The 26,168-nt window shown below is 38.6% G+C and overlaps 1 protein-coding gene across 3 annotated transcripts in view; it reads right to left on the bottom strand.

The window, feature by feature from the left end:
- The window catches only part of rptor (regulatory associated protein of MTOR, complex 1), a 188,282-nt gene that overhangs the window by 59,435 nt on the left and 102,679 nt on the right, over positions 1-26,168 (bottom strand). For all 3 annotated transcript variants that reach the window (XM_077571008.1, XM_077571009.1, XM_077571006.1), the window contains exons 12-20: positions 26,106-26,168; positions 21,895-21,978; positions 18,064-18,174; positions 14,658-14,732; positions 14,421-14,486; positions 9,539-9,730; positions 6,882-7,022; positions 5,928-6,048; positions 900-1,040 (exon numbers count right to left, since the gene is read on the bottom strand). The exon at positions 26,106-26,168 is cut by the window's right edge and continues 39 nt beyond it. In XM_077571008.1, the coding sequence (XP_077427134.1) occupies positions 900-1,040; positions 5,928-6,048; positions 6,882-7,022; positions 9,539-9,730; positions 14,421-14,486; positions 14,658-14,732; positions 18,064-18,174; positions 21,895-21,978; positions 26,106-26,168 (994 nt within the window). The remainder of the gene's footprint in view (positions 1-899; positions 1,041-5,927; positions 6,049-6,881; positions 7,023-9,538; positions 9,731-14,420; positions 14,487-14,657; positions 14,733-18,063; positions 18,175-21,894; positions 21,979-26,105) is intronic.

Consider the following 26,168-nt stretch of genomic DNA (forward strand, 5'->3'; position numbering starts at 1 on the left):
AAAAATCAACATCATCGCAAATTCATGTTTAGCCACTATTAAAGAATGCTACCAAAAAACCTCAGTAGATAATTATGCTGTCATTGTTAACAATTGCATATGACACCAGTTGACGGATACCAGCGAGTGTCCAATATAGGCTGGCAAGAGCCGTTGTACCGATTTGAAAAGGCACTTTAGGCGAAAACGAATCTACACACTTATCTTTGATGCTGACAGCTTGACACAGTTGCAGTTCCTACTGATCCGTTTCTTTCTCTTTTTTTTTTTTTTTTTTTTTACAAACCAGGCTTACTCAAATGTGCTGTTTTAGCAGGCAAAAGCGCTACTGTGGTTCCGATATCACTTCATCCCATAGCCAAAAATCGCACAACACGTTTCAAGATAAAAAAAAATACTGCTTGCTGCTATGTACAATTTAAATTGAAATAAAACTGTAGATAATTTAAAACAGAAAAACAAATGGTTATTCATTATTAAGGGAAATGTCTTATTTTCCCATGTACACATTATTTGTTCTTTAAGCAAACAAAAATATACATATTTTATCCCAATACACGATTATTCAATAGAATTTTCAGTAAGATATTCAAACACTATAAAATATTCAATAACTGCACCCTTAATTAATACATTTAATATATTAAACAAACATAACCTACTATAATACTGTTTTGTGCCATTATCATGTTAAAGTAGTCTGTGTAGACTTTTGGTAAAGAGAAGATTTTACCCTCGCCTCTCTAGATTCATTTGTTTTAGTTGCTTGACTAATCTCATTAATCCTGCTCTTGATTCAGCACCAGATTAGTTTAAAAGCCTCCAACTGCAATAGCTCTCTTTATAGAATTGGATTCCTTTCTTTATTTTATTTCCTGCCAGCAATCTGTCACTCCTACCTTCTTCATTGAGGTTGAGGTTTTGTAGGCTTTTGTTCAAGTTACGGGCAGTGGTGACTGCACGAATGTTGGTGTAGGAGTTGACAGATCGGAGACGTGGGACGGCTGGACTGTCCCTCACTGGAGTCAAGTTACCAGGCTCTGGAAGGAAATACAAGCGGATAAAAATACATGGGAGAACTTTTTCAGGTTGTAGACAACCCTTATTTCAATTTAGTTTATTATGAACAGAAACAATATGACAACAAAATGTTGAAAACATTTGAATGTAAATTAGGGATGATTTACTTTCAGTTACATCAACCTTATTGTAATTTGCAGACGTGGGCGCGTCAATGAAGTTTGAGCGACCATCCTTCGGAAATCGTCAACAGTGGGGACACCCTTCCGTCATCATTTCAAGCCGAACCAAACTGTTCTCGTCAATCCGAACCAAAATGTTCTCGTCAATCTGACGTTACCGACAGTAAATTTCATGGGCGTAGTCCGTCAATCAATCATCAGTCAATCAATGTTAATTTAACCGTCATGCTAAATTACATTTTGTCACAACTATTTTCCACCTGACATTGTTTGTTATGTTACTATTCTCTTCCACACTAATGTCGCCACATATAGTATGTGCACACAACCGCCAGGAAACAGACTATATACTACCCCTTTTTAGGACCTCTTAGCTGTTCAATAATCTGTCTGATGTAAAATGGCACACCAAATGACACCTTAGCTGTCTAACAACATGAGGTCAAATAAATGAACAGAGTACTAATGCTTGCATAAACATAGCAATAATGAGGAGGAAGACATTATCATCACGGTCTGTTGTCACCCGAGCATACCTGGTAGGTGTATATTTACTTGTTCACTGCAGGAGAAAAAGAGTGGCATGGCCACAGTTGCAGAAAAGAAGCGGAAGAACTCTACGGTGTGTTAGCAAAGTGGCTGTCCGTCTGTTTCCATCATTTGTCATACATCAGCGAAACAGGCATCCATCATTGACGGATAGAGAAGGTCCGCTGGTACTGATAATTACATACTGATGGACGGAAGCCCACTTCCAGCAATGGTTAGTCCATCAATTTTTCAAAGTTTCCCATCATTTGTTAATTGTCAACAAAATATGTGTCCGTCTTTGACGGATTGACGGACCTTCAGTCAAAATTTATAAAATTGCCCACCTCTGGTAATCTGCGGTGAGGTTCAGACAAATCTGCTCCCAAACCCTGCTCTTCTCCTTCAACAGTAATCCTCCTCCTCCTACTACTAACAATAATAACAACAATAATAATAAATCTTACTCCTGATGAATGTAGTACAGGGCGATAATTGAGGAATGCTAGAGGAAAATTTTTGAGACGTGAAAAGCCCTGGCAGATGATCTTCACAGATATTGTGGATAATGCACAATTGGCTGAAGGCAACACACAAGTCAAAATTCATTTTCCTTCATTCTATGAGGCAGTGTGTATGAACAAAAGTGTAAATATCAATGATATCTGATCCCTGAAAAAAAGGTTTGAGCTGATTCTGTTTTAAAATGATGACATATCCTGTATGGGCATTTTTGTGCAGTCCACGTCATGGCTGTGACGTGTTGCATGCTAACACAGCTCTGTCGATTCTGGGCAGATTTCCTGGTCTAATGTGCTATAAAAATGCCATTTGGAGGCGTCAGGTATTGCCATAAGTTTCAGGTTGCATATTCTTCCTTTGTGAAAGGACAGAAAAAGGCATTTATTATTATTATTTATCATTTACATACGTGACTAACCAACACGGCCAATAAGTGCACTGTACGGCGGTGTGTAACCGGTCCATTACGGTGGAATACATCCTCAAAATTTATGTTGACAGGTGCAGACGTGATAATCATAGTCTGAAAATATTAGAATGAAACTCACAATATTTTGGATTATTTTAACGCCGGAAGCATTTCCATTTTTGGTTACGACGTTAATATAATGCAAAAAATTCAGTTTTGTTCTCATATTTTCAGACTACGATTAGCACGTGTCTACACGTTTACTCTTAAAGGTGACCGTAAGTCAAGTTTTTTGGACATAAAAGTGGCGTAATGTTTTGTGTCTGAAGCAACTGGGAGAGCCATCTTTAAGACGTGAATAGAATATACTGTATGTATATAATATATGTACAGTATATGTATGACAATATATGCACAAGGCACACTGTTCAATGTGTCCACTATTAATAATTACTATAATAACCTTTGTTATTAATAATCAATATATATGTATACTAGCATTTTTTTGTTTGTTTACTATATATACCTACTATTTATTGTGTAACGTATGTTAAAAAGGGTATGACCTGATAAGTTTATGCTTCTTCCTACCCCTTTTCGAACATGTATGTGTAAATGTGTAGCTCATGTTTGGGTGAAACACTGTGAATTTTTTTTGTTGCTTTAATTGCTTTAATGTTGTGTTTGCTGTTTTATATGTTTTGTATATTTTGTCTTTGCACATGAAGTTTTGTAATCAGTCTGTTTTTTTCTTTATACACATGTTCAAAATGAAATTGAAAAAAAATATTGCGAGTTTTGTTTGAATATATTCAGACTATCATTAGCATGTCTGTGCGTGTTAACATAAATGTTGGTGACAATCCATCACGGTTTTTGTATATATGCCACTGTAATGGGACGGGTACACACGCTGTGTACCGTGCACTTGTTGGCTGCGTCAGTCACTTCAGCAATAAATGTCTTTTTTTCCCACCTTTCTCGAAAGAAGAATATGAAACCTGAGATGGTTAGAAGTGCCATCTAAATGATGGCAATAGTTGATGACGCCATATGGCATTTTTATAGCACAATAGAACAGGAAACAAATCCAAAATGGACAGTGCCGTGTGGCGTGTGCTGCACAAAAATGGCCAATATGGTAGCCTACTTTGGGTATGTCATCATTTTGATACTTAATTAGCTTGAACCTTTTTTTAAGGGAATCAGATTTGTGTGTTACTTTAGTATTGCTCCAAGTCATTTTTCTTTCTTTGTGGTCCGTGTACACACTCTTACCCAAAAAAAGATAATGCTGAATGAAACGAGGAAACATCTCCCTGCATGGTCAGTCAGACTTTGTGATGGGACTAAAGACGTATTAAATGTTACTGTATGTATTGTACCAGTATATGTCTTGTATTCTCTGGTAAAGAAGCACAATGTACAACAGCTTCCTGCTTTACAGCCGCCTCTTAGAAGACGACTATTAAAGTGAGTGATGACAGTCAACACAGGTCATCTGTGGTATGGCATTAACAGGTATTGTATATTTTTAGGATGGCTATTTTGTACACTTGCTGAAACTCCACTGACTACAAGTTCTCAACAGGAGTACGGAACATGACAAGATCATTGGCTGCCTTGTCGTTTACAATTTAAAGTATGCGGAGCCTACCTTAAATCTAATCAATCAGCATGCGCTAAGCAATTATGTCTTAATTATATATACACTGAATGCTACAGCAAAAAGACCACCTGCACATTTACCCATAAATTTATGTTAAACAGACATTGAATGAAAAATGATGCCAATAAAAAGATAATGCTCAGTTTTGACTAAGACTGTAAGAGGGGTATTCCTTTAACATTGTTTACTATTGTTGTGGTATTTGAGGTCAGCATTCCGTCAGTACTGACAGACTCCCATTTTGATGACGAATGACGACAACCTTTTAAAAATGATAGACTAAGCAAATGATGAAAGTGGGTTTTTGTCCGTAGTATAATTGACACTAATTGACAAACGGACCAACCTCTCTGTCAGGAAGTCCACATTGTTGAACTATTAGCAGTTGTTGCCGTTGACTCATTGATTGAGTTTTCTGTCTATGTTTGAGATTTTCTACACTGTGTGCGGTCATTGAATACACCTCGAGTCTAGTGCAAACGCGAGTGAGGTAGTGTTAGTAGTAGTAGGACTGTGTGAACTTGTGTTTTGTGTTCGCTCATGGCATACAATTTCACAGCTACAGATTGCCTGTATTCCCACACATTTCTTATTGTGTGTAGATGCCAAAAGGTAAGTTTAATTACTTAAAATGCCTGTCTCAGGTGTTTGTTGTACATCATAGCATACATGTATGCTTGTGTGTGTGATGTCACATCAGTTTATGCTAGTTACTAGTTTCGGCTAGCTATTTTAATGGTGTGTTTCATGTGAATTGTTTATACTGTGTTTGTGTTATTCAACAACTAAATACAGTGATGGCTATAGTAACACGTTTGCTTATTTGATTACTGAATAGCAGATGGGCATTTCGTCGGGACTTGTGTGGAAGAGTAGTAACCACACGGATGCACATATGAAATTGGGCGGATACGGAGTAAATTCAACGTGGCTACATCAGTGAGAAAGTAATGAATGACTTAGGTTGTCCTTGCGGTAAAAACGTCATGATTTGTGTGATAGACTTCCGCCGCCGAAGAAGGACGTTGCTCACAAAGAGTATGTCACAGCAAATAAACTAATTTGATATCACCGGCCGCTTCGGGCCGGGTCGTGTAATGGTCAATGGCAGCTTTTCCGACTTAAGTTCAAGAGAGTGGGTGTGGCTTGGCAGGCTAATAAAGTTATTCCTGACAGGACAAATCAATCCTTCCATTTTCTGAACCCCTTATCTAGTGCTGGAGCCAATCCCAGATGTCTACGGGTAGTAGGCGGAGTACACCCTGAAATCCAAGCGTTCAAAACAAGATCGTGATAACACAACAACGGCATGTTTCTTATGCACCCCATGTTGTGGTGCTTATAGAACAAAACACTTTGAAAAGGTTTTAAGAGAAGAGCACCCCAACTCGAAATTTCTGGACTAAACAAACCTACAGCAACGAACAGCAAACCAAAGCAAATTTGCAACGACAACCATAAATTAAAAAACAAACTGTCAATTTTTGTTCCATTGACAATACAGTTGTAGGTTGCAGTAGACCCCACGTGAGTATGAGGATGTTCACTGTATAGCCAGTCTGTTTGAATGTGTCAAAAATGGACTTGAATGGTGTACCTGAAGTGTTGGCTGGTGACGGCACTGTATAATTTTTCTCCTCCTCTATGAACTGAAGGGCAACGGTACAGAAGTTGCTTTCGTACTGGACGACCAGGTGACTTAATGCTACCACCAACTCCTGCAAACAATAAATACAAAAATACACTATATAAAAGTACACACAGTTTAAACATAATGATTTTTATAATCAGGCACTTCTTTTCCTTTCGACTTTTCTCTTCAGGAGACGCCACAGCGAATCAGTTTCCTCCATCTAAAACTGTCCTCTGCATCCGCTGCTCTTGCACCAACTACCTTCATTTGATTTAGCTTGTCCAAGTGTGAGGCAATTGCATTAATGTATCCATCTTGCATAACATTGCGTTTAAAACTTGGGACAGCGAGCCGAAAAACTGTTTTGGGAGAGCACAGCAACAGAAAATTGTCAAAATGCAGTGAATTGAGCCAGACGCTAGGAAATACAGAATTGAAATAAGTTCCGTCGTAGGTGATAAGTAGTGATGGAAAAATGAAGCCTCATGAACCACTTGAGATATTTCTCCTCTATTACTCCTCTAGATGGTGCTCTTGGTTTAAAGATGCAGTGGAAATGTAACCAACTGCCATTATATTTTCATAACATTTTCTAATTTCAACTGCCAATTCTCAGCCATTTGCAATTATTTTAGAGCTCTTTGATATAATTCCATTGAGTATCAGTTCTTTTTAATTCATTTTTGATTAAATATGTTAGCTCTTAATGGTGATACAGATGTATGCAGTATACTTTATGTCCATGAACAGTATGTACAGTATGTACTTAGGGATTTGAATATTCTGCATTACAATATTTCTAGGTCCAATCTGTGTTTGAAATAGATTTTAATCATATTTTTGAAGTCAGATGCAATCAAGATTGTGTGTGTGTGTGTGTGTGTGTGTGTGTGTGTGTGTGTGTGTGTATAGAGTGACCTTGCGGACTATAGGGCTTCCATCGTTGATGAGTTGGGCAAGCATCATGGCCACATTGTGGTCGATGGTGGTGGAGTGGTCCGTCCTCTCAGCAGAGTTTCCCACAAACGTACCAAGAGCAAAGACAGCTGCACATCTCACCTAGAGCAACATAATTATTGATTGACAGCCTTCAACTCAGACTCTCTTTGATTAGCTTTGCGAGATTGCCACAATATATTATCTATTGTGTAAACTTTCCAAACGTCAAAGTATTTTAAGGCAATGGTTCAGTGCCTGAAGACCAAAATACTTTTTTTTTTTTAATTCAAAATTTTATATCCAATTATAGTAGTTGAACTTTACTTCCATTATATTACTATAAAAATGTTGGAGAATAATATTTATGGGTGACAATTTTAATGAATGTACCTAATTATTTTCTCTTTCTCTCTTTATTGGATGCTTTACCCAAATTTATTGTTCTGTGGATGGCATTTGCTGGGAATGAGACCACAGACTGCCAAAAATGTCATCACAATTTTTTTTTTATTCGACTAAATGGTTTGTTATGGTAACGAAAGGTCTCTTGATACTGTTGTGCTTGAAAGTTACATACCCTATGGGTATGTAAAATAATGAGCGCACGGAATGCCATTTAGCTTTTGTACATTTACAGTTGTGCTTATTTGGGTGTTTACACACCCAAGCGTATGCCAACTTTCAAGCACAAGTGTACATCATTACCTGCTTAAAAAATAGACAAGTTTTCAGTTAATGATGCAGCCCACAGATGTTTATTTTCTTTTTTTTAAGACACCCTAGACATCTGTTTAAAAAGAAAAAAGAAGAAAAGAATATGTACAAAATACATAATTGTATTCTGCTTAGGAAGAAATACTTTGTGACTCCAAATTTGGAGGTTTTACTATGTTTTATTTGTTTTGTTATCCTCTTTTAGTTTAGTCTTCATAAAACCTTTGAGTACAATATGCTCAATAGCAATGTGTTTAAGACAAGGTGTTCTAACAATTATAAGACTGAGGTGTCTGGTCACAGCAGTTTTTAGTACCTGGGGGCTGAAAATATTGCTTGAAACAGTTGCATGTAAGTTGTTCGGTGCTCTGTGCTTGTGCATTTTAACAAAGGCAGAGGTGCCTAGGTGAATTTCAGGACACACACACTCTCTTTCTTGCTAGCCCTCTGCTCTACCCAAAATAATGACCTTCCAAAGTGCCTAAAACTTACTAGTCATTAAAATCAGCATTTTCTTCATTTTCAGACTCACCAAGTCTTGTATGAAAAGGTTAGAGATGTCGGAACAAGACAACATTTTATGAAAACCTTAATGTCCACAGGTTCATTTTCATCTAGTTTTGAAGGCCATTAAAAAAAGATAATTGCAGGAATACAAACTTAAATACTATTCATAAGAGTATTAAAGTGGAGTAAAATGCAGTCTATATAGGGTTTAAGTCTGGAAATTTACTTTTGACAACCTTTTTCTTTGCTCACTATCACTCATGCATGATAAAAGATCTTACCATCCGTTTAGCTGCATATTTCTTTTAATTTACCTGTTCTTCTAGACATTTCACAGATGAAAATGTATATTTGTGATCAAGAGTAGATGCTTTAGCCTTTAAATCACTTTGTTAAAGGTTAATATTTGCCTAATCAGGAGACAAAACTTTCAGGCTCATTTTGTTCATTAAGTCTTATGTGCTGTAAAGAGACTGTCATATTGTCACTGACAGTTTTGGGTTTTAAAATCTCACACTATGTAATCCAGCTGCTGCCATTTTCCACAATCAACACACTAATACTTTGCATGGCCTCGTGGACTGTTGAAACTAACACCAATTCATGTAACACATTTTAATGATAACTACATGACAACAACTATCAATAATTCAAGTATTCACTATTAGTCAGTAAAATTAAATGATTTTCAAAATGTCTATAAAATGACCCAAATAAAATGACCAGTATAATTTAAAGGGACAGTAACCTGAAAAATCAACTTTTTAGAGCTTTTAGCCATGTTAAAATGCTAATTCCTCACCAAAAACATCACTGAAGTGGTGTTTTCCTCCATTCGCCCCTCCCAACCCGAGAAAACGAGCGGTGCTCACTTTATGACATCATCAGGTGCGGACCGACCCCTGCACTGTCTATGCGTACTAAACACACGCCCACGCTTTGTCAGTAAACGTTCTGTCCAAATGAATTCAAAGCAATCAATTATCACATTTGCAATGAAGTGCAATGACAATTGGCTGTCTTAATTTGTTCCAAAAAGTGTGGCACTTGTGTAAACTAAGAGTTAGGGTTAGAATTAGAATTTCTGCATATTTGAATCTAACTGAATGAATGGTGTAGTGGTTAGCGCGCTCACCCTGTAAGCAGAAGGTCCCACTCAGCCGCCACCCACCACCACTACAATTTATTGCGGCAAATGAGCCGTTTTGTTTCAAATGTTTATTGAAGAATTGCACATCAATCCAACTTCCACATTTAAAGAGGACATAGTTGAATAGTTGGTCTATTGTGATAGCCCAAAAAACTTTAATCAACCAAATGAAAATTGTAATATAAGACTTAATATTGTGAAACTTTTAACTTGCCAACTTCTAAAATGTTTAAACTGTGTGAGTGTAGCAGGATCAATCTCTCACCTCAGGGATTGGATCAGACAACAAGATGTAGAGCTTCTCGTGTGCACTATCACGAACTCCACACCAGCGGGCCGGGTCAAAGTTCTGCCAGATGCGACCCAGGCATATGGCTACCCACTGGCGAAGTAGTGGGTGGGGGTCCGAAAGCTGCTCCAGGCAGTTTGCTATTAGGTTGCCCTGCAGACAGGCCTCCTGATGAGAGGAGGGTGGAGGGAAGGATCAAGGCTGATTATAGTATAAGACTTTCGCTGGCTGGGTGAATCCTAAACAGCACATAGAATTCCAAGATTGGACTCGTTCAACTCATTAGTCGGTAAGTCACCACTAACCTACAACCTCAGTATGTCTCGCAGGCAAAAGGTTGATGAGCTTTGCACCAAGAGCATTTATTCACTTGAACCAAGCAGAACCTCTTTTATTGTGAACAAAGGTTAATTGGTGCTTGGGAACTGTAAGGCCATCTGAAGTAAGACGAAAAGCTTTTTTCTCTCATCCCACCACAGTACTTTAAAAAATCGTTACATCATGTCTCCTGTTATATGTCTGTTTTTTTTCATAAACAATGCCAGTCACAGGGTGGATTAAGAGACTTAATGTAAACCGCAATAATAATTACTGCTCTGTTCTGCTTCCTGTAGGATTTTTGTATTCAAGTCATTATTCATTCTCATAATTGTCTTCTCTGATGATTGACATTGGAAATCTATTTTTTTTGTAAATATTTCTCCTTTTACAATAATAAAAACTGTGTACCATCACATCCATGAAAGTCCCAAGTAGGTGTGCATTGGTGGTACAACGGATCATCATTGATCCCTGTTCAGTTCGGATCAGGCCCCACGGTTCGGATCACGCCTGATCCGCGGATTGGTTGGAGGGGGAAAAACAAACAAAAACAAAGTGCCCATTCACAGTTGATACCATTCTGACGTGTGGAAGCTAAGGCCCCGTCCAGACTGAAGCAAAACCGGCTTCGTTCCGCAAACAAATCTCGTACACACAGAAGCATTTCCAGACTTGCGTGTGTCCAAAACAAGACGCTGAGGACGTTTAACGGCTGTAATGTATATGCCAGGTCTGGAGTGGCGCTGTAGCGCAGCCATAGGGAGTTAACCGAAAGCGTAGAAGAAGAATCAGCGAAAAAGACAAACTGTTTTTTCCCCTAACTTTATTGCAATCTACAGAACACGGCTTTGCATATATCGAAACAACATGAAAAAGACGAACACAGGAGAAGTGACAATGGTGGGTGATTCAAGTACAACACCGCATGTTGAACGTAGGAATAAAGAAGCAAAATATTTTGTAGCAAAAGCATAAGCAAGCTAAGGGGGCTGCGCAAAACGACTACGACACGGCTATCCACCATAGTTGTTGGCAGACTGCGACACGCGAGAATTGGCACATATGTCACATATCTGCGAGAGTGCGACCATTACGTTATCACTGGAGGACTATCCTACATATGATGTCCAGACGGACGCATACGGCTTTCAAGCTCCGAAACCGCGCCATCGTGTGGACGAACGGACTAAATGAGGATACATTGAAACTGGCTTTAGTGTGGACGGGGCCTGAAACATACTCGACGTAACACGCTAAGCCTAACTTCAAAATAAAGTTGACCAAATACAGTAATACATTGATGGCAATGTAAATGCCTTAGTACACTTTTACTTTGAAGTTGGCCCACGTTGTGGCGTGATGGCTAACTTGACTTCCCTTTTAGATGTTTCTTTATCGTAGTTGATTGACATTGTAGTTGCAACAAACATCAACACAACGCTAACCCGAATGCATGTTCAATCGCTAATTTAGGACATTAAGAAAACGCTAATAAATTATATCGTCATTGTATGATATGGCAGAAGTCTCAGACATAAGTGGCTAGCGGCTACCTGTTAGCCTGACCAACGAATGTCTGGCTGCCGGCTGGTAAGTAAGTTTGACAGCTGGTACCTGACTTGTATTCCTTTTCAATATTCTGGACCAAGGCTACTTTGTAATTCACTCTCCATGCTTAAAGGAGGGGAATGTGCCTTAAATTGAACGTTGAGGTTTTATCATTGTTAAAAAAAAAAAGAAGATTAATAGAACTTTATCTTCATTTATTTTATAAGAAACTTTTGCCCATTAAAAAAGAAAAACATTCAACTCAAAATGTAAAACTTAGCTGTTTAGATTATAGGAACACAACTTTAAGCCATTAATATTTTGTTATTTTACACATGAACCGTGTAAAAATAAGAACGTTTCTGCTTCATATTGCACTTAAAAGTTGTGTTCCTAAATCCTAAACGGCTATATTGAGACATTTTGATTGATTTTTTTTTTAATTTAATGGGAAAAGATGTTTTACAAAAGAAATGAAGACACAAAATACTACACAGCTATATTTGACATTTTGAATTGATTTTTTGTTTTATTTAATGGAAAAATCCCTTTACAAAATAAATGAAGATAAAGCACTATTTATCTTTTTTTTTGCTGATCAGACAAATAATCCGATCCGTGACTCAAATCCGTGATCCGATCCGTGACCTTTGTGATCCGTTGCACCAATAGTGTGCATCAAGTGTTTCCATCAAGTTCATTCAGTACAGCCTTTAGTGCAACTTGACAAAAGAGTGACAAGAGTTAAAGGTCCCATCGTATGAAAATGCACTTTAGTGGGGTTTTCTATCAATAATATGCATCCCCGGCCTGTCTACAATACAACCAGATATGAAAAAAATCCGTCCATGACTTCTTTAGCTTTCTCCTCCTTTCTAAAATGTGTGCTTCAAAAGGGCAGATTAAATTTCCGTGACTTAATGACGTCAAAAAGACACGGAAGTGCACTCGACCCAGCCCCCTCGGGATAGTGGCACCACCTCTGGTAAAGGTTTGTCACGCCCACTGAAATTTGAGAAGCTGTCTGCGCCTTTCTTTTTCTGTCCCTGCTTGCAAATGCTTCGTGGAGAGGGGAAACATTGATCAGGAAAAAGTGGTTGCTTCCTTCGTCCAAGTCTTTGAGAAGACAGTGGATTAAATTTTTTTTTACTACAACATAGTCTTTGTAGTAACGTTATGCTACTTTTTCTTATGGTAAAACGATATGCCACTTTTCCACATATTAAAATAGTTCTCAAATGTGTAAAATACATGTCTGTATTGTTCTTTTCTTCTGCTCCCATGGCCGTCGTTTCCATTCACATTAGCACATGGCTACCATGACTGAAATCACTGCCCCTTCGAGAGAGAGAGAAGGGTGTGGTCTAGGGGTGGCCTGGTGCAGCTATTTACATAAAAGTGACACACCCCTAAAACAGGCTGTTTTGAACAGATCCTTTTTTTGGGCTAATTTAGGGACAGCACAAATATTAGATCCAAAGTCAATTTTGACAAATGCCTGTTACAGACATATCTTTTACACATTTGAGAACTATTTTAGTATGTTGAAAAGTTGAATAATATGAGACCTATATAAGAATATTAACATTTTGAGCAATTTTCTCACACTAAGTCCAACTTTCATATCCAATACAGGCCAAATGTTTGGACACACCTTCTCATGCAATGCATTTTCTTTATTTTCATGACTATTTACATTGTAGATTGTCACTGAAGGCATCAAAATTATGAATGAACATGTGGAGTTATGTACTTTAAAAAAAGTGAACTGAAAACATGTTTTATATTTGAGTTTCTTGAAAATAGTCACTCTTTGTTCTGATGATTTTTTTTTTGCACTCTTGGCATTCCCTCGATGAGCTTCAAGAGTAGTCACCTGAAATGGTTTTCTAACAGTATTGAAGGAGTTCCCAGAGGTGAGAATGCCAAGAGTGTGCAAAGCATTAATCAGAGCAAGGGGTGACTATTTTGAAGAAACTAGAATCTAAAACATGTTTTCAGTTATTTCCTTTTTTTGTTTTTTTTAAGTACATAACGCCATGTGTTTATTCTTAGTTTTGATGCATTCAGTGATAATCTACAATGTTAATAGTCATGAGAATAAAGCAATTGATTCATTGAATGAGGTGAGTTTAAACTTTCGGCCTGTATTGTATCTAATATAATGTATGTGTTGTTCTGTCATGGTGCATCTCAGCTGAATCCTATAACAGACTATTTAGATGGGAGTTATTAGTGACATGTTAGCAATGGCGACACTGCGGTTGTGAGCACAGTTGTTGAATGTAAGAAAGATGAATAATGGAGCTATGAAGCAGGCAGAGAGTCTTGCTGTTATGCTGAAGATCATCTATTATTTACAGGCCCGGGAGAGAGGTAAGGGCTTTGAGTACACAGGAATAAGGAGGAAAATTGGTGTTTCTTAGCATGTGCTCATATTCTCTGATTTGTCACATTTATACGGGAAGTTCTCAAAGAGAAGTTTTGCAAGTTGATGAAAGAATGAGTCATAAGGGAGATGAATGAGTGAAATAACATTTCCAACTAGACAGAAAAGCAACTGCAGAAAACAGAAGACAGACTGCAAAGGGGTTTAACGGTGGGGTATTTGTAACCTAGTATGTATTATGTAGATCTTTGATTGCTTTGTGGAAAGTAAGAACTACATCATCTTACCATTGTCTACTTTGTTGGTTCATTTCCAAGAACAAATACTGGCTAAATGGCTAATAACATGGCTTCTGTCAATGTACTTTCACAAGTTAGAGGATGATGAGGCAATATAAGAAATACATTTCATTGATAGTGGGATACTCATTCAGCAACCTGAGTCATTCCTACAAGAAATAAACAGTGCTTTATACAGCACATTCTCTGATGCTGGTGACATCACATTAGTTACATGGCAAGTTTCATTTACTTTCGATCATAAGGGCCCACTTTGAAGTGTCAGTATCAATGTCAAGCAAAGCCTATTATGCATTTATACCTGTCCTGTGCTGTAGCTGTTTACAATAACAGCCAATATGAAGACAGCCATGGTCCGATGCTCAGCCTAGAGAGTAAAAAAAATAAAAATAAATAAATATATATATATTGATGATATTTGCAAAGGGTTTGGATGAAATGTGGTGATTTTCAGTGTTGGCAAGTTACCAATTTAAATACCCCTCTATTAATCACGCTGATTACTCATGAGCCCATGCATAATGACAAGAATACTCACCGGCATGTAGCTGTCAGCCAACACAGAGAGGAAGTACTTGTGACCGTTGTCTTTGACCAGGTCAGCTTGACATGACTTCAAACATGTGGAGAAGGGAAAGCAAAATGGAGGAGGTTAAGCTTTGGATGGATAAAACAACAGTGGCTATTCCAGTCATAAGTGCTGTCCATCCTTGCTCTATGTCATCGCACTCATGCCATTCAGAATACTCAGATCAGTCTTTCACTATCATTACGTCATTAAGACTCAGACAATAAACATGTTGAATTAGCGCCTCTCAGTTACACATACCTGTACATCATTCAAGAGAATAATATGACAACATCAGTGATTATTTTCAATTTCCAAAGAAATTACAGGTCTTTAATTAGACAGCACACACTTCTTATTCTTCTTTTCCTTCCGACTTTTCGCTTTAGGGGTTGTCACAGCGAATCAGTTGCCTCCATCTAACCCTGTCCGCTGCATCCTCTACTCTCACACCAACTACCTTCATGTCCTCTTTAACTACATCCATAAACCTCCTCTTTGGTCTTCCTTTAGACCTCCTGCCTGGCATTTGTAAACTCAGCATCCTCCTGCCAATATATTCAGTATCTCTTTTCTGGACATGTCCAAACCATCTCAGTCTGGCCTTTCTGACTTTATCCCCAAAGCCTCTAACATGTGCTGTCCCTCTGATGTACTCATTCCTGATTCTATCCATCCTGGTCACTCCCAAAGGGAACCTCAGCATCTTAATTTCTGCCACCTCCAGCTCTGCCTCCTGTCTTTTCCTCAGTGGCACTGTCTCCAGACCAAACAACATCACTGGTCCCACCACAGTTTTACAAACCTTTCCTTTCATTTTAGCTGAAAATCTTCTATCACACATCCCAGCTGACACTTTTCTCCACCCGTTCCAGCCTGCCTGCACATGCTTCTTCACTTCTTTTCCACACTCTCCATTGCTCTGGACTGTTGACCCTAAATACTTAAACACCTGCACCTTCTTGGTTTGTTCTCCCTGTAACCTCACTCTTCCACTTGGGTCCCTCCCATTCACACACAGATACTCCGTCTTGCTACGGCTAACCTTCATTCCCCTCCTTTCCAGGGCAAACCTCCACGCCTCTAGCTTCTCCCCCACCTGTTCCGTGCTCTCACTACAGATCACAATGTCATCAGCAAACATCATAGTCCATGGAGATTCCTGTCTAACCTCTTCTGTCATCCTGTCCATTACCATAGCGAACAAGAAGGGGCTCAGAGATGATCCCTGATGTAGTCTCACTTAATCAGTGAACTTCTCCGTCACGCCTACAGCACACCTCACCACTGTCTTATAGTCCTCATACATGTCCTGCACCGCTTGAACATCTCTGCTGCTCCAGACTTTCTCATACAAAACCACAGTTCCTCTCTGGGCACCCTGTCGTAAGCTTTCTCCAGATCTACAAAGACACAATGCAACTCCTTCTGACCTTCTCTGTACTTCTTTATCAACATCCTCAAAAAAAATACTGCATCTGTGGTACTCTTTTTTGACATGAAACCATAAATATTCACTTCTGCCCTCAGTCTAGCTTCAACTACTCTTTCCCATAGCTTCATTGTGTGGCTCATTAGCTTTATTTCTCTGTAGTTGCCACAACTCTGCACGTCTCCTCAATTCAATTAGACAGCACACACTAAAAATGGTTGATCTGAAATTCATTTGGTTCATTTAAAGATAATATAGAGTATAACCCTACTCCAACAGTCAGTTCCCAATAGGAGGATGATTTACAGTTCGAATTCTAGGTGGATATTAGTGTTGAACTAAATAGCGGTACCAATAAGGAAATGCAATTTTTAGCTGATAAAAATAATTCAGTGCCATAATTTTTAAGAACTTATTATTCATACAAAATAAATACATAAAATACAGCGACACCGCTCAACTTTGTGTCAAAAGAAGCATTGAACTTGGTCACGAAACGCTGATGATCAACTTGTATTAGAACAATGCTAAAATAACAAATCTTTTGGTGGCCCAAAACTATTGAACATTCCTGGATACAAATGTTTCAAAAATGTTAAATGTTGTTAACTATAAATAACTAAAATAATTCACAAGACATTCTAATAAAGCAATGTCTATATATTTTTCCAGATTTATACCTTTATAGCATCAGATTTAGTCTGTTTTCCTAGTGTCAACTTTTGTTTGTCATATTCTTACCATGGTTGGTACGTATTGTCTCTTACCAGTGTTGATATGCACTTAACCAATACATTTACTGTTTCCTTTGTTCCTAATGTTGGTCGAAAATGTACTGATGTAATGCAATTAACAATACTTTACCTGCGGCAATACTCGTGTGTGAATATTTTTGTATTTCTGATATATTGTGTCAATGATTTGCTTACAGTAATTTCTAGACTGCAAGGCGCACCTGGCTAAATTTGGGAAATACTCAAGTTTGTTACACAAATAAGCCGCACCCAACTGTAAGCCGCAGGTGTTTTAATGTTACCACACCGAGTTCCCGCATCTTTCTTCTCTATGAGGGCGCAAATTTTCTCGCTCTCATTCTGTCTCTCCTACTGTATTTGGACTCACTTGGTTTGTTTTGCTGTGTCTGACGCTCTTGCGCTTCCTTTATAGTGCGCCCCATTGTGATCTGATGGATAAGCCGCACCTTTGTATTAGCCGCAGGGTCCAATGCAAGTGAAAAAAGTAATGGGCTTGTAGTCCAGAAATTACTGTATTTATAATTAGTTAAGTTATAATTAGTTTTGAAATAAAAAGTTGCAAGTTCATTTTTGACGGAAGTGATGAATGCTTTTATGCTTTACATTGAATGTGTAAAAAGAGGTGGGGTTAAATAAATTCTCTTATTCCCACTCCCTTTCAGGCATCTTGTTTTAACATTTAATATGTTATTTTTTTTACGTCTTTGTTATTGATGTCAATTGGGATATGTTGTCTGAAATAAACACAAGAAAGAAAGAAAAAAGAAAGAAAGAAAATGCTGTTTAAATTGCTCTAAAGTGCTTAAAAATGTTCAAAATGTATTTTTTATTTTATCAAAAGTATTTTAATTATTTATCCTTGCATACATATTTTTTTTTAACTGAAAGAAATAATTATAGAAAGAATTTGAAGTCATCACCGGTTATTATTCTACTGCTTTTTACTTATTTTGTTGCCATTTTTAAGTTTTTACAAAGGTTTAAGTATTTATAAGGTACTTTATGCAGGTATCGTGCCAAGTCAACATTTTGATATTGTGATAACACTAATGAACATAGATGTCATGCAAAAATTGAAGAAAGACTCGCATCCATATTCCAACAAACAAACCAGATGGGCTGAAAACCCCAAAAACATACTGACTGACAAGACTCATGAGGCATCAGAATCATAAGTATGAGAACTTACACTGTCCACGGCGAGAATTTTAGCCCAGATGAAAACCAGCAGTGGCCGCAGTTCTCTGGCTGAGCTCTGTAGCAGCTTCAACACGTATGGGAATATTCCAACAGACAGGGCCTGGAAACACACCAACACTCACTCAAAGTTTTGCGTTCAATGAACAGCAACTCCTGTAAAAAAGGGCTCTAAATTAACACCCGCCAACCTGCCAAATGCAGGTTAAAATTCATTTTGGTGGGTGGCCATAAATATTTACTAGCCAATTTGGCTGGTAATGCAATGCCGCTTTTCCACCGGACTGGTTCAACACCGAGGAGATTTTGGAGCTGGTTCTGCAGTGCCGGTCGTCTGGGGCCGTGTCGTCACTGTCATCTGATTGGCCGACATTGACGCAGCAAGTAACTCCGTGGCACACGCCCGTTACCTTACTTTACGCGAGCGAGGCAAGAGGTGCCAAAATCATAAAAATACAGTATATACAATAAAAATAATAATGTTTTTCAACAACGCTTGTGGATGGGTTTTTAATGATTGTGGTAAAGAAAATATTTGTGAGTGCACACACCGCTGCCCCGATCGTGTGTTCCCATTCATTTGAATGAGAGCTCGAGCCGCAGCGGATCCCCGTCGCCTCCCCGGTCCATGGTGATGGCTCCTGCATCGGGGATCCGCCTCGGGGTCGACTGGTTTGGTGGCTTCAGACATGCCGTTGACTCGGAGCGGTTGCCAGTTTCATGAATGAGACTGAGCTCTCCATTCAGAATGAATGAGCGCTGGATGCGGGAGTAAGTAAATTAACTTTGCTATATGTTTCAGAATCAGTTTATTTAAAGCAACACGGAGGAACTTCCAGTTTACGTTGATTATGGAGGCGCCATATGGACAAAAGTGGTAATGTTATGCCTGATGGAAGACCACATTCCCGCTCAGGACAAGCGCAATGTGTCGTTTTTGAACTCACTCGATCATGTTGTGATCCTTGACTGTCCTTTTATCCGGGGTGCTTCCCTTTTTCTTTTTGTCTCCTCAGACAAAACTTTTTGAAGCTTCTGCCAGGAAAACAGTAATCGTGCGTAGCCATTCAAATTGACTTCCGCCTTGGTAACGAATGAGCATAGGGGGAAGTGATGTATGCCATAAAGCAGTCAACACATTTCTAGTTTTTTTTGTGTGTGGCAGTGTTCCTACCAGCCTCCTCAGTTGCTTAGTGACAGTAAATATTATACCGACCCCCTCAGGCCATGGCAAAGGTACCATTCAACTACATTTTAGTCAATGTTTCATCAGAAGAGTTCTGAAAATAATTTATTAAGGTTGAAAAGTTCCTTAGTGCTACTTTAATACAACACATAACATGCTCCTATATACATACTGTTGTTATTTTAGGTTTAGGGGCTTCAAAATTTTCACTGGGAAAAAAATTGGCTGATGGAAATTGTGTATGGATAGTAACTTTGGAGAGTCACCAGCCACGTTGGCTGGTCATCAAAAAAGTTAATTTACAGCCCTGCCTGTAGGCATCATGATGCAGGACTGTGAACGCAGAATTTGTTGCAATACTTATGCTGACATGACAAATAAAGAGCTATATTCTAAGTTGCATATGAGATTAAAATCTAAAATGTTGATCTTGTAAATGTCAGCATTCAGCAGTAAAAATAAAGAACTTGGTCTCACCGTTCAAGTAGTTTTTAAGGGGAGTGCAAAGGTAATTACAGGTCATTTGGTAAATATTTACTGAAAATATTTACTGAAAATTAACAAATGAAAATCAGAAGACGGCATTATTTTAAAGGTAAAATGAATTAAACTGGCCTGGAAAAAAATATGGTAGTGTAGAGATGTGGTGGATAACGAGACAAAGAGACATAACAAAGTGGCTATTTACTCTCCACAATAAAACTGACAGTATTTCATAGCAAGGAGTCAGCGAATCCCTTTAAACCGGGAAACATGCATAACATAAACCCATCCTTTAAAGGTAGGGGTCCCTGTTGAATGTCCCTTGTCAGTCATTACACAGTTCCCCCTAGAATTCAGCAAAACGAAAGTGTATAACCAAACAGTCAATTAGAAACAGTGTCAAGATAAACCAGATTTGAAGTGCCAGCTGCAGCGGCACATCAATCCATTTGAGCAGGCTTAAGGCCAGCTACCATGATCTACTCAGGTTTATGTCCCATGTCCACCCAAACACCTGCTTCCCCAACATGGAAATTTACCTGCAAGATTTAGAAAAATAATTCTAGGCCCTTATCAACCACAGCGGTCTTGAACATAGTATTTTTACACTAAAACCAAGTAATATTGATTTTTTTTTTCAAGCTGTAATATATAACTATCTTCAAATTCACATGTGCTCATTTATGTTTGGCCAATTTAGACTGAGTGTCAGGCAGGGAGGTAACGGGTCCCATTTTGATTGTATTTGGTATGACCCTGCCAGGGACTGAACCAAAAACCTCCCAGTCTGAGGACAGACACTCTACAAGTAGAGCACTGAGCAGGTACAATATTTACTGGAAAGAGGACATATTAGCTTAGTAAATATAAAAAAAGCACGTACTGATTTTTACAATAAAAAAAAAAAATGCTTACAATAAAGTGCTATAATGCACTTTTGTTTAATTATTTTCAGATTTTTTCCATTTATCATATTACTAGATTATGCAAAATCTTAAAATAAGAAAATTCAACGAATGAAACCCCAGTTCAAGGCCTTTGACGCTGGTTAGTGACAATCAGTGGTACTTCAAACTTTATCTTAAAATGTGGAAAATGCTCATTTTAAGCCTCATATTCTTAAAATTGGCTGTTAATACTCAAGGATAAGACTGCTTGCTCAAATAAGTTAATTAAGTAAAAAGTATCTTAAAATAAGCAGAATGACCTTGTCTGAAAATCTTATTTTAAGTAAAAAATAACTAGTAAGAGCAAAATAAGCAAATTTAGGTTAAATTTAAGAAATTATATCTCATTTAAGATTTCAGTTTTTGCAATGTGAGACCTACCCGAGGGGCCATATTTATTTCCTTAACAGACCACGGTGCGTTTTGTGCGCATGTGTGTCACTTCACAGATGCATTCCATTCACATGAGCGTTGCATTAATTTTTTGCAATCTGATTGATTATGTAAAAAGATCGGATTTAACAAAAAAATCTGAATAGCATGCATGTAGCCTTACTCAAGGTAGAGGGAATTATGAACTACTTGGACACGAACTTTATTTGGCGTTAATCAGAGGCACATTAAATAGTGGCAGCTGTGTGTTGGCTCCCATTTTACATGAGCTTAAATGTGAATGTTCACAGATATGTCCCCACTTATAAGAGGTTGTGCACACAAGTGTGAACACATTATCTTAGTTCAGGGGTGAACAAACTCAGTCCTCGAGGGCTGGAGTCCTGCAGGTTTTGGATGTTTCCCTTCTCCAACACTGCTGATATATGATCAGCTCATCAGCAAGCTCTGCATAAAGCCTGATAACGATCATGTTGATTAGAATCAGCATGTGTTGGAAGAGGAAAACCTCCAAAACCTGCAGGACTCCAAGCCTTGAAAAATAATAATATTGTCTTAACTACTGCTAATAGGTCACATTAATAGTGAGAAAATGTTTAGAAATTATTCATCTTGATCCCATTTTTATACCCCCCCCCCCCAAAAAAAAGGCTTTTGAAAAGGGGTCTTTAAGATTTTTACATCAATTGTACCAACGCACATGAACCATCTACCTAATTTTGGTCAGTATAACCCTGATATAAAACTTCCAACTCAAACAGTGGACATTCATTGTATTTCATTAAACCAACAGAGGCAGAAATGATAAACACACCAGACTGACAGCCCAGGGTCCAAGGTCCAGAAAACATCCAAGAAGGTCTAGAGCCCGAAGTCGATGCACTTGGCTCAGGAGGACCTAATAGAAAACAGAGGTCAGTGGTCATCCGTGCTTTTTCCTGAGCAACAGAAGGATAAGAAATAGCAAAAGAAGCAGAGAGGTAGAGGCAGTGGAGGGAAACAGATGGCAAACTCACCACTATAACTACCAAGTTGGCCCCAAGCCACACTTGCTTACTCTGATTGTTTATGAGGGGTGCCCGTTTGAATAACATTAGCATTTGAATACAAAAATTTAAAAAAATTACCACAGGCAACATGTACAACACTTGCACCAAATTGATTATAAACAATTGTATTAAAGAAAACAATTTGTACTAAAACATATGTGTTGCTTCTGTAGCATGTAGCATTGAGCATAGTGTGTGTACAGAATTTGTTGTGTGAGGACTGAACATTCCCGAGTGACTGTCCCACAGTGTGCGTGGGAACAAGCATATGGAGGAACATAGGCATATACCCACTCGTGCACACGCACACACACACACACACACACACACACACATGCACACAAACCGCCAACACAAGATGTATTATTAGCATACTCCGTGACATGAATCTAGTGAGCGTGATGAGCACACGTATAGAAGGAGGTGGGGAAAGACCTCTTCCGGGTTACCTACAGCTCCAAGTACACAGTACACGCTTAGTAAAGCATGACAGAGCACCCATTTTATTCTCTTTCATCCTGAAATATATTATATTATTATTATATTATATATATATTATATTATATATAAGGACAATTTATTTTCAAAATGTTATCTGCAAATTTGAAATATCACATAATGAAACACCCTTGTATAGATAAACTCATTTCAGGCAAAACTTAAAATATTCTGGTTTTTTTTTAAGCTGTGCTAAAGGTACAACCCTGCATCAATGTCCCTATTTGAAAATGCATGTGTTCTTATTTATATCACCTCCTTTATTTATGTCACTTTCCTCACTTCCATAATCCTTGTTAGCAATCAGTGTGCCAAGTATAAGCACTTTCTATTACCATGTTTTGTGTACGTCCTGTGAGACACAAACTAAAGGCCTAGATACACCAATCCGACGTCGGGAGTCGAACAGCGTTGAGCCGACGGCATGCGCCATCTGATCAGTGTATAAATTACTGTCGTAAAGTCGGAGTTGGAATACGTCGGGGGCGTTTTCAGCAAATTCAACATGTTGAATCAGCGTCGGGGCATTTGATCACTGTGATTGGCTGTTAGCTAGCGAATCAGCGGACGAGGCAAGGAGAGGAAGTGACGAACGCAGATAGACAGCACTGCTGGAAAGCCTGGACCATTTTTTCCCTGCTAATTTTGCGCATCGTCACCCTGCTGTACCCTCTGCATTTGAACGTACAATGTCTCTCTGGACAGAAGATTGTGAAGATGACTGTCTCTTTGGTTCAAGAGAGACCGGCATTGTATGATATTATCGTTAAAGGGTATGCCGACAAAGGTATGAAAGCCAAACTATGGCATGACATGGGGACGCGACTGGATAGAGCAGGTAGAATTTACTTTTATATACGATACTGTGCAAAAAGTCGGAGGGTTTCATTCACATGGGAGGACATAGTGAGAGAAAACGGTATGCAGTGTTTACTTTTATATCCCACCCCCGTAAAGAGGTTTCCGATTGCCTTTAGGAATAATGACTACCGCCACCGATGGTATGGAGGGGAATGCCTTGTCGCGCATGCGCTGAGGGTACGTAACAGTCGGCGTCGGTGCGTTGTGTATTTACGTCATTTTTCTACACGACGTGCCGACGTCTGGCCCGACGCCGCAGGGGGTAGCCACCAAAGGTGGGAACCTTGGTGGTCTAATCCCCAGCTGCTAGAGCTAGCTCTAGGGACGTGGAATGTTACACCTCTCTGGCAGGGAAGGAGCTGGGGTGCGAGGAAAATAAGTTTTGACTAGACATAGCTTGAGCTCTGGTACCAGTCCAGGGGTTGGACTGGTCCTGACTGTTGTTTGTGCCTATGCACCAAACAGCAGTTCAGAGTACCCACCCTTTTGGAGTCATTGCTGGACTCCTTTTTTCTACTGGGTGACTTCAATGCTCACGTGAGCAATGACAGTGAAACCTGGAGGTGCGTGATTGGGAGGAACGAGGGAGCAAATATTATATATTATATTAAATGGCATCTCCTTATCATTCAGGTGTGCCTAAAAGGAAAATAATATATGGAGCTCTAGCATGAAGCTTAAATCATTTTAAGATTACAGTTGTATGCTGCATAACATTGCATAATCTTAAAGGCTTGCTCCAGCTGTTTCCTATCCTCTCTCACCTCTGTATTAGCTTTCACAAACCATGTAGTTCCACCCAATCAGTCTGGCTTTTCCCACAGCTTTAACAAGTCCTGGCAGAACTGCTAACAGAGGGCTTAGTCAGCAGGAAATTACCATTCAACACGGACAGCAACACACTGCCACTGCGCTGTGATATAATACAACACAACAGCTGTAGAAGCCGGTGGGATGGGTAGAGAGGAATCCAACAGTTGAATCAAGCCATAAAGGTTCTGCTACCCTAATTAAGGGATTTTAAAATATGTAACAACTATAGGGAACAACTATAACACTCTGGTCTTGTCAGTCTTTGTAACTGGACTCTAATGAAGACAATTAGCCTGCTCTTGTCGCACACATTGGCCGCTCAGAAGAGAGATTTCAAGAGAGGTACAGTAATGGTGTGAAAAGTACTGCAACAATGGTAATTTTCCATTCAGTGGACAACTCTCGCTGATATACGAGTTCAATCAAAATGCAATTGTCATGAGCTAAAGCAGCTGCTCGAGCATAATGGAAGGATAGAGCCTGTTTAAACTCAATCTCCACCAAGGCTGACTTAGGTCTATCTGTGAAAGTGATGGCATTCTGGCAGCTGCAAATTCTTCTTTGTTACTTATGGCCTCATCCTAACCTGAAAGGCTCAGCAAGCTGTGGTGTGTGGCAGATGAACAGAAAAAGAAACACACAAAAGCAAACACTTCCCTTTAGTTCTTTTACAGATGACATGACGTTTTGCTTAATTTAAAAGGGTTTGAGTTTTGCAGTAACCATTGCTTTTGAGAACATATTACAACTCAATGTTGAGTATCAATTTCCTGATATTGCTATCATCATTCAGTCTGTTCAGTTGTGAAAATAGGACAAAATTTTAGGTTGCGGCAAGGTGATTTCATCTGTTTCATCATGTTGTATATTAGAGAGCTATACTTGCATTATTTATTTAATTAATTAATAAAGTGCTCTGAGAGAACAGATGAAAACTTACGGTTAATATTTCTATTTGACTGTAAATACTAAATACAGCATTTCTTACTTTTTTTTTTAAATGGCAACATTAAATATAGATTATATTATTTTTCAGGTCGTAGACTGCTTTTTTGACAGATTAACATCTAATAATTAATCTAACAAGAAAACTTGACAGTACATATGTAAGAATAAATAATATATAATAGCTATTCAGAGTATATAACAAGTCTACACAGGCTCCCTGACCAATTTTCAAGTCTTTTTGTCCAGTTCTTGGTAATCACTGTTGTGCCGTATTTCCCCCACTAATGATGACTGTCCTTCATTGTGTTCAATGGTACATGTAATGCTTTGAAAATGCTTTTCTACTGTTTACCCTAATTTTTCCCGATGGATACCTTAGAACAATGAAATCCCTCTCATACTGAACTTTATTTGGGATCAATCAGAGGCACTTTAAATAGTGGCAGATCGCCAGGTATGTGCTGGCTCTCATTAGGCAAGATTTAGAATGTGATTCGTGAATTATAAACACAGCCACGTCCCCAGTTATAAGAGGGTGTGTACACTTGCGCATCCACATTAACCCATTTTTTTATTCTTTCATCCTTTCAAAGTATATGTCACGTTAATGGTGGAAAAAGTTTTAACATGATTTACCTTAGTCTCAATTTCACCAAATCTGGCATTTGAACAGGGTCGTGTAGACTACATACTGTACGTCTATATCTATCGATACAAAGTAGGTAGATAGATAACGGATGCATGGACATGTATGATATATGATATAGCTGGAGGATAGATATAGATATGCATACTTCCTTTTTTTAATATGCTTGTTATTTTGATTGCTTCAAGGTGTAAGCGTGTGCGTGCGTACCTGTAGTACAATAGGGAGTTGCTCAGGAGGATTCCGGTTCTCTACGCCCATTGTCAACCACAC

The sequence above is a fragment of the Vanacampus margaritifer genome, chromosome 7 (assembly GCF_051991255.1).
Source record: "Vanacampus margaritifer isolate UIUO_Vmar chromosome 7, RoL_Vmar_1.0, whole genome shotgun sequence".
Classification (NCBI taxonomy): Eukaryota; Metazoa; Chordata; class Actinopteri; order Syngnathiformes; family Syngnathidae; genus Vanacampus; species Vanacampus margaritifer.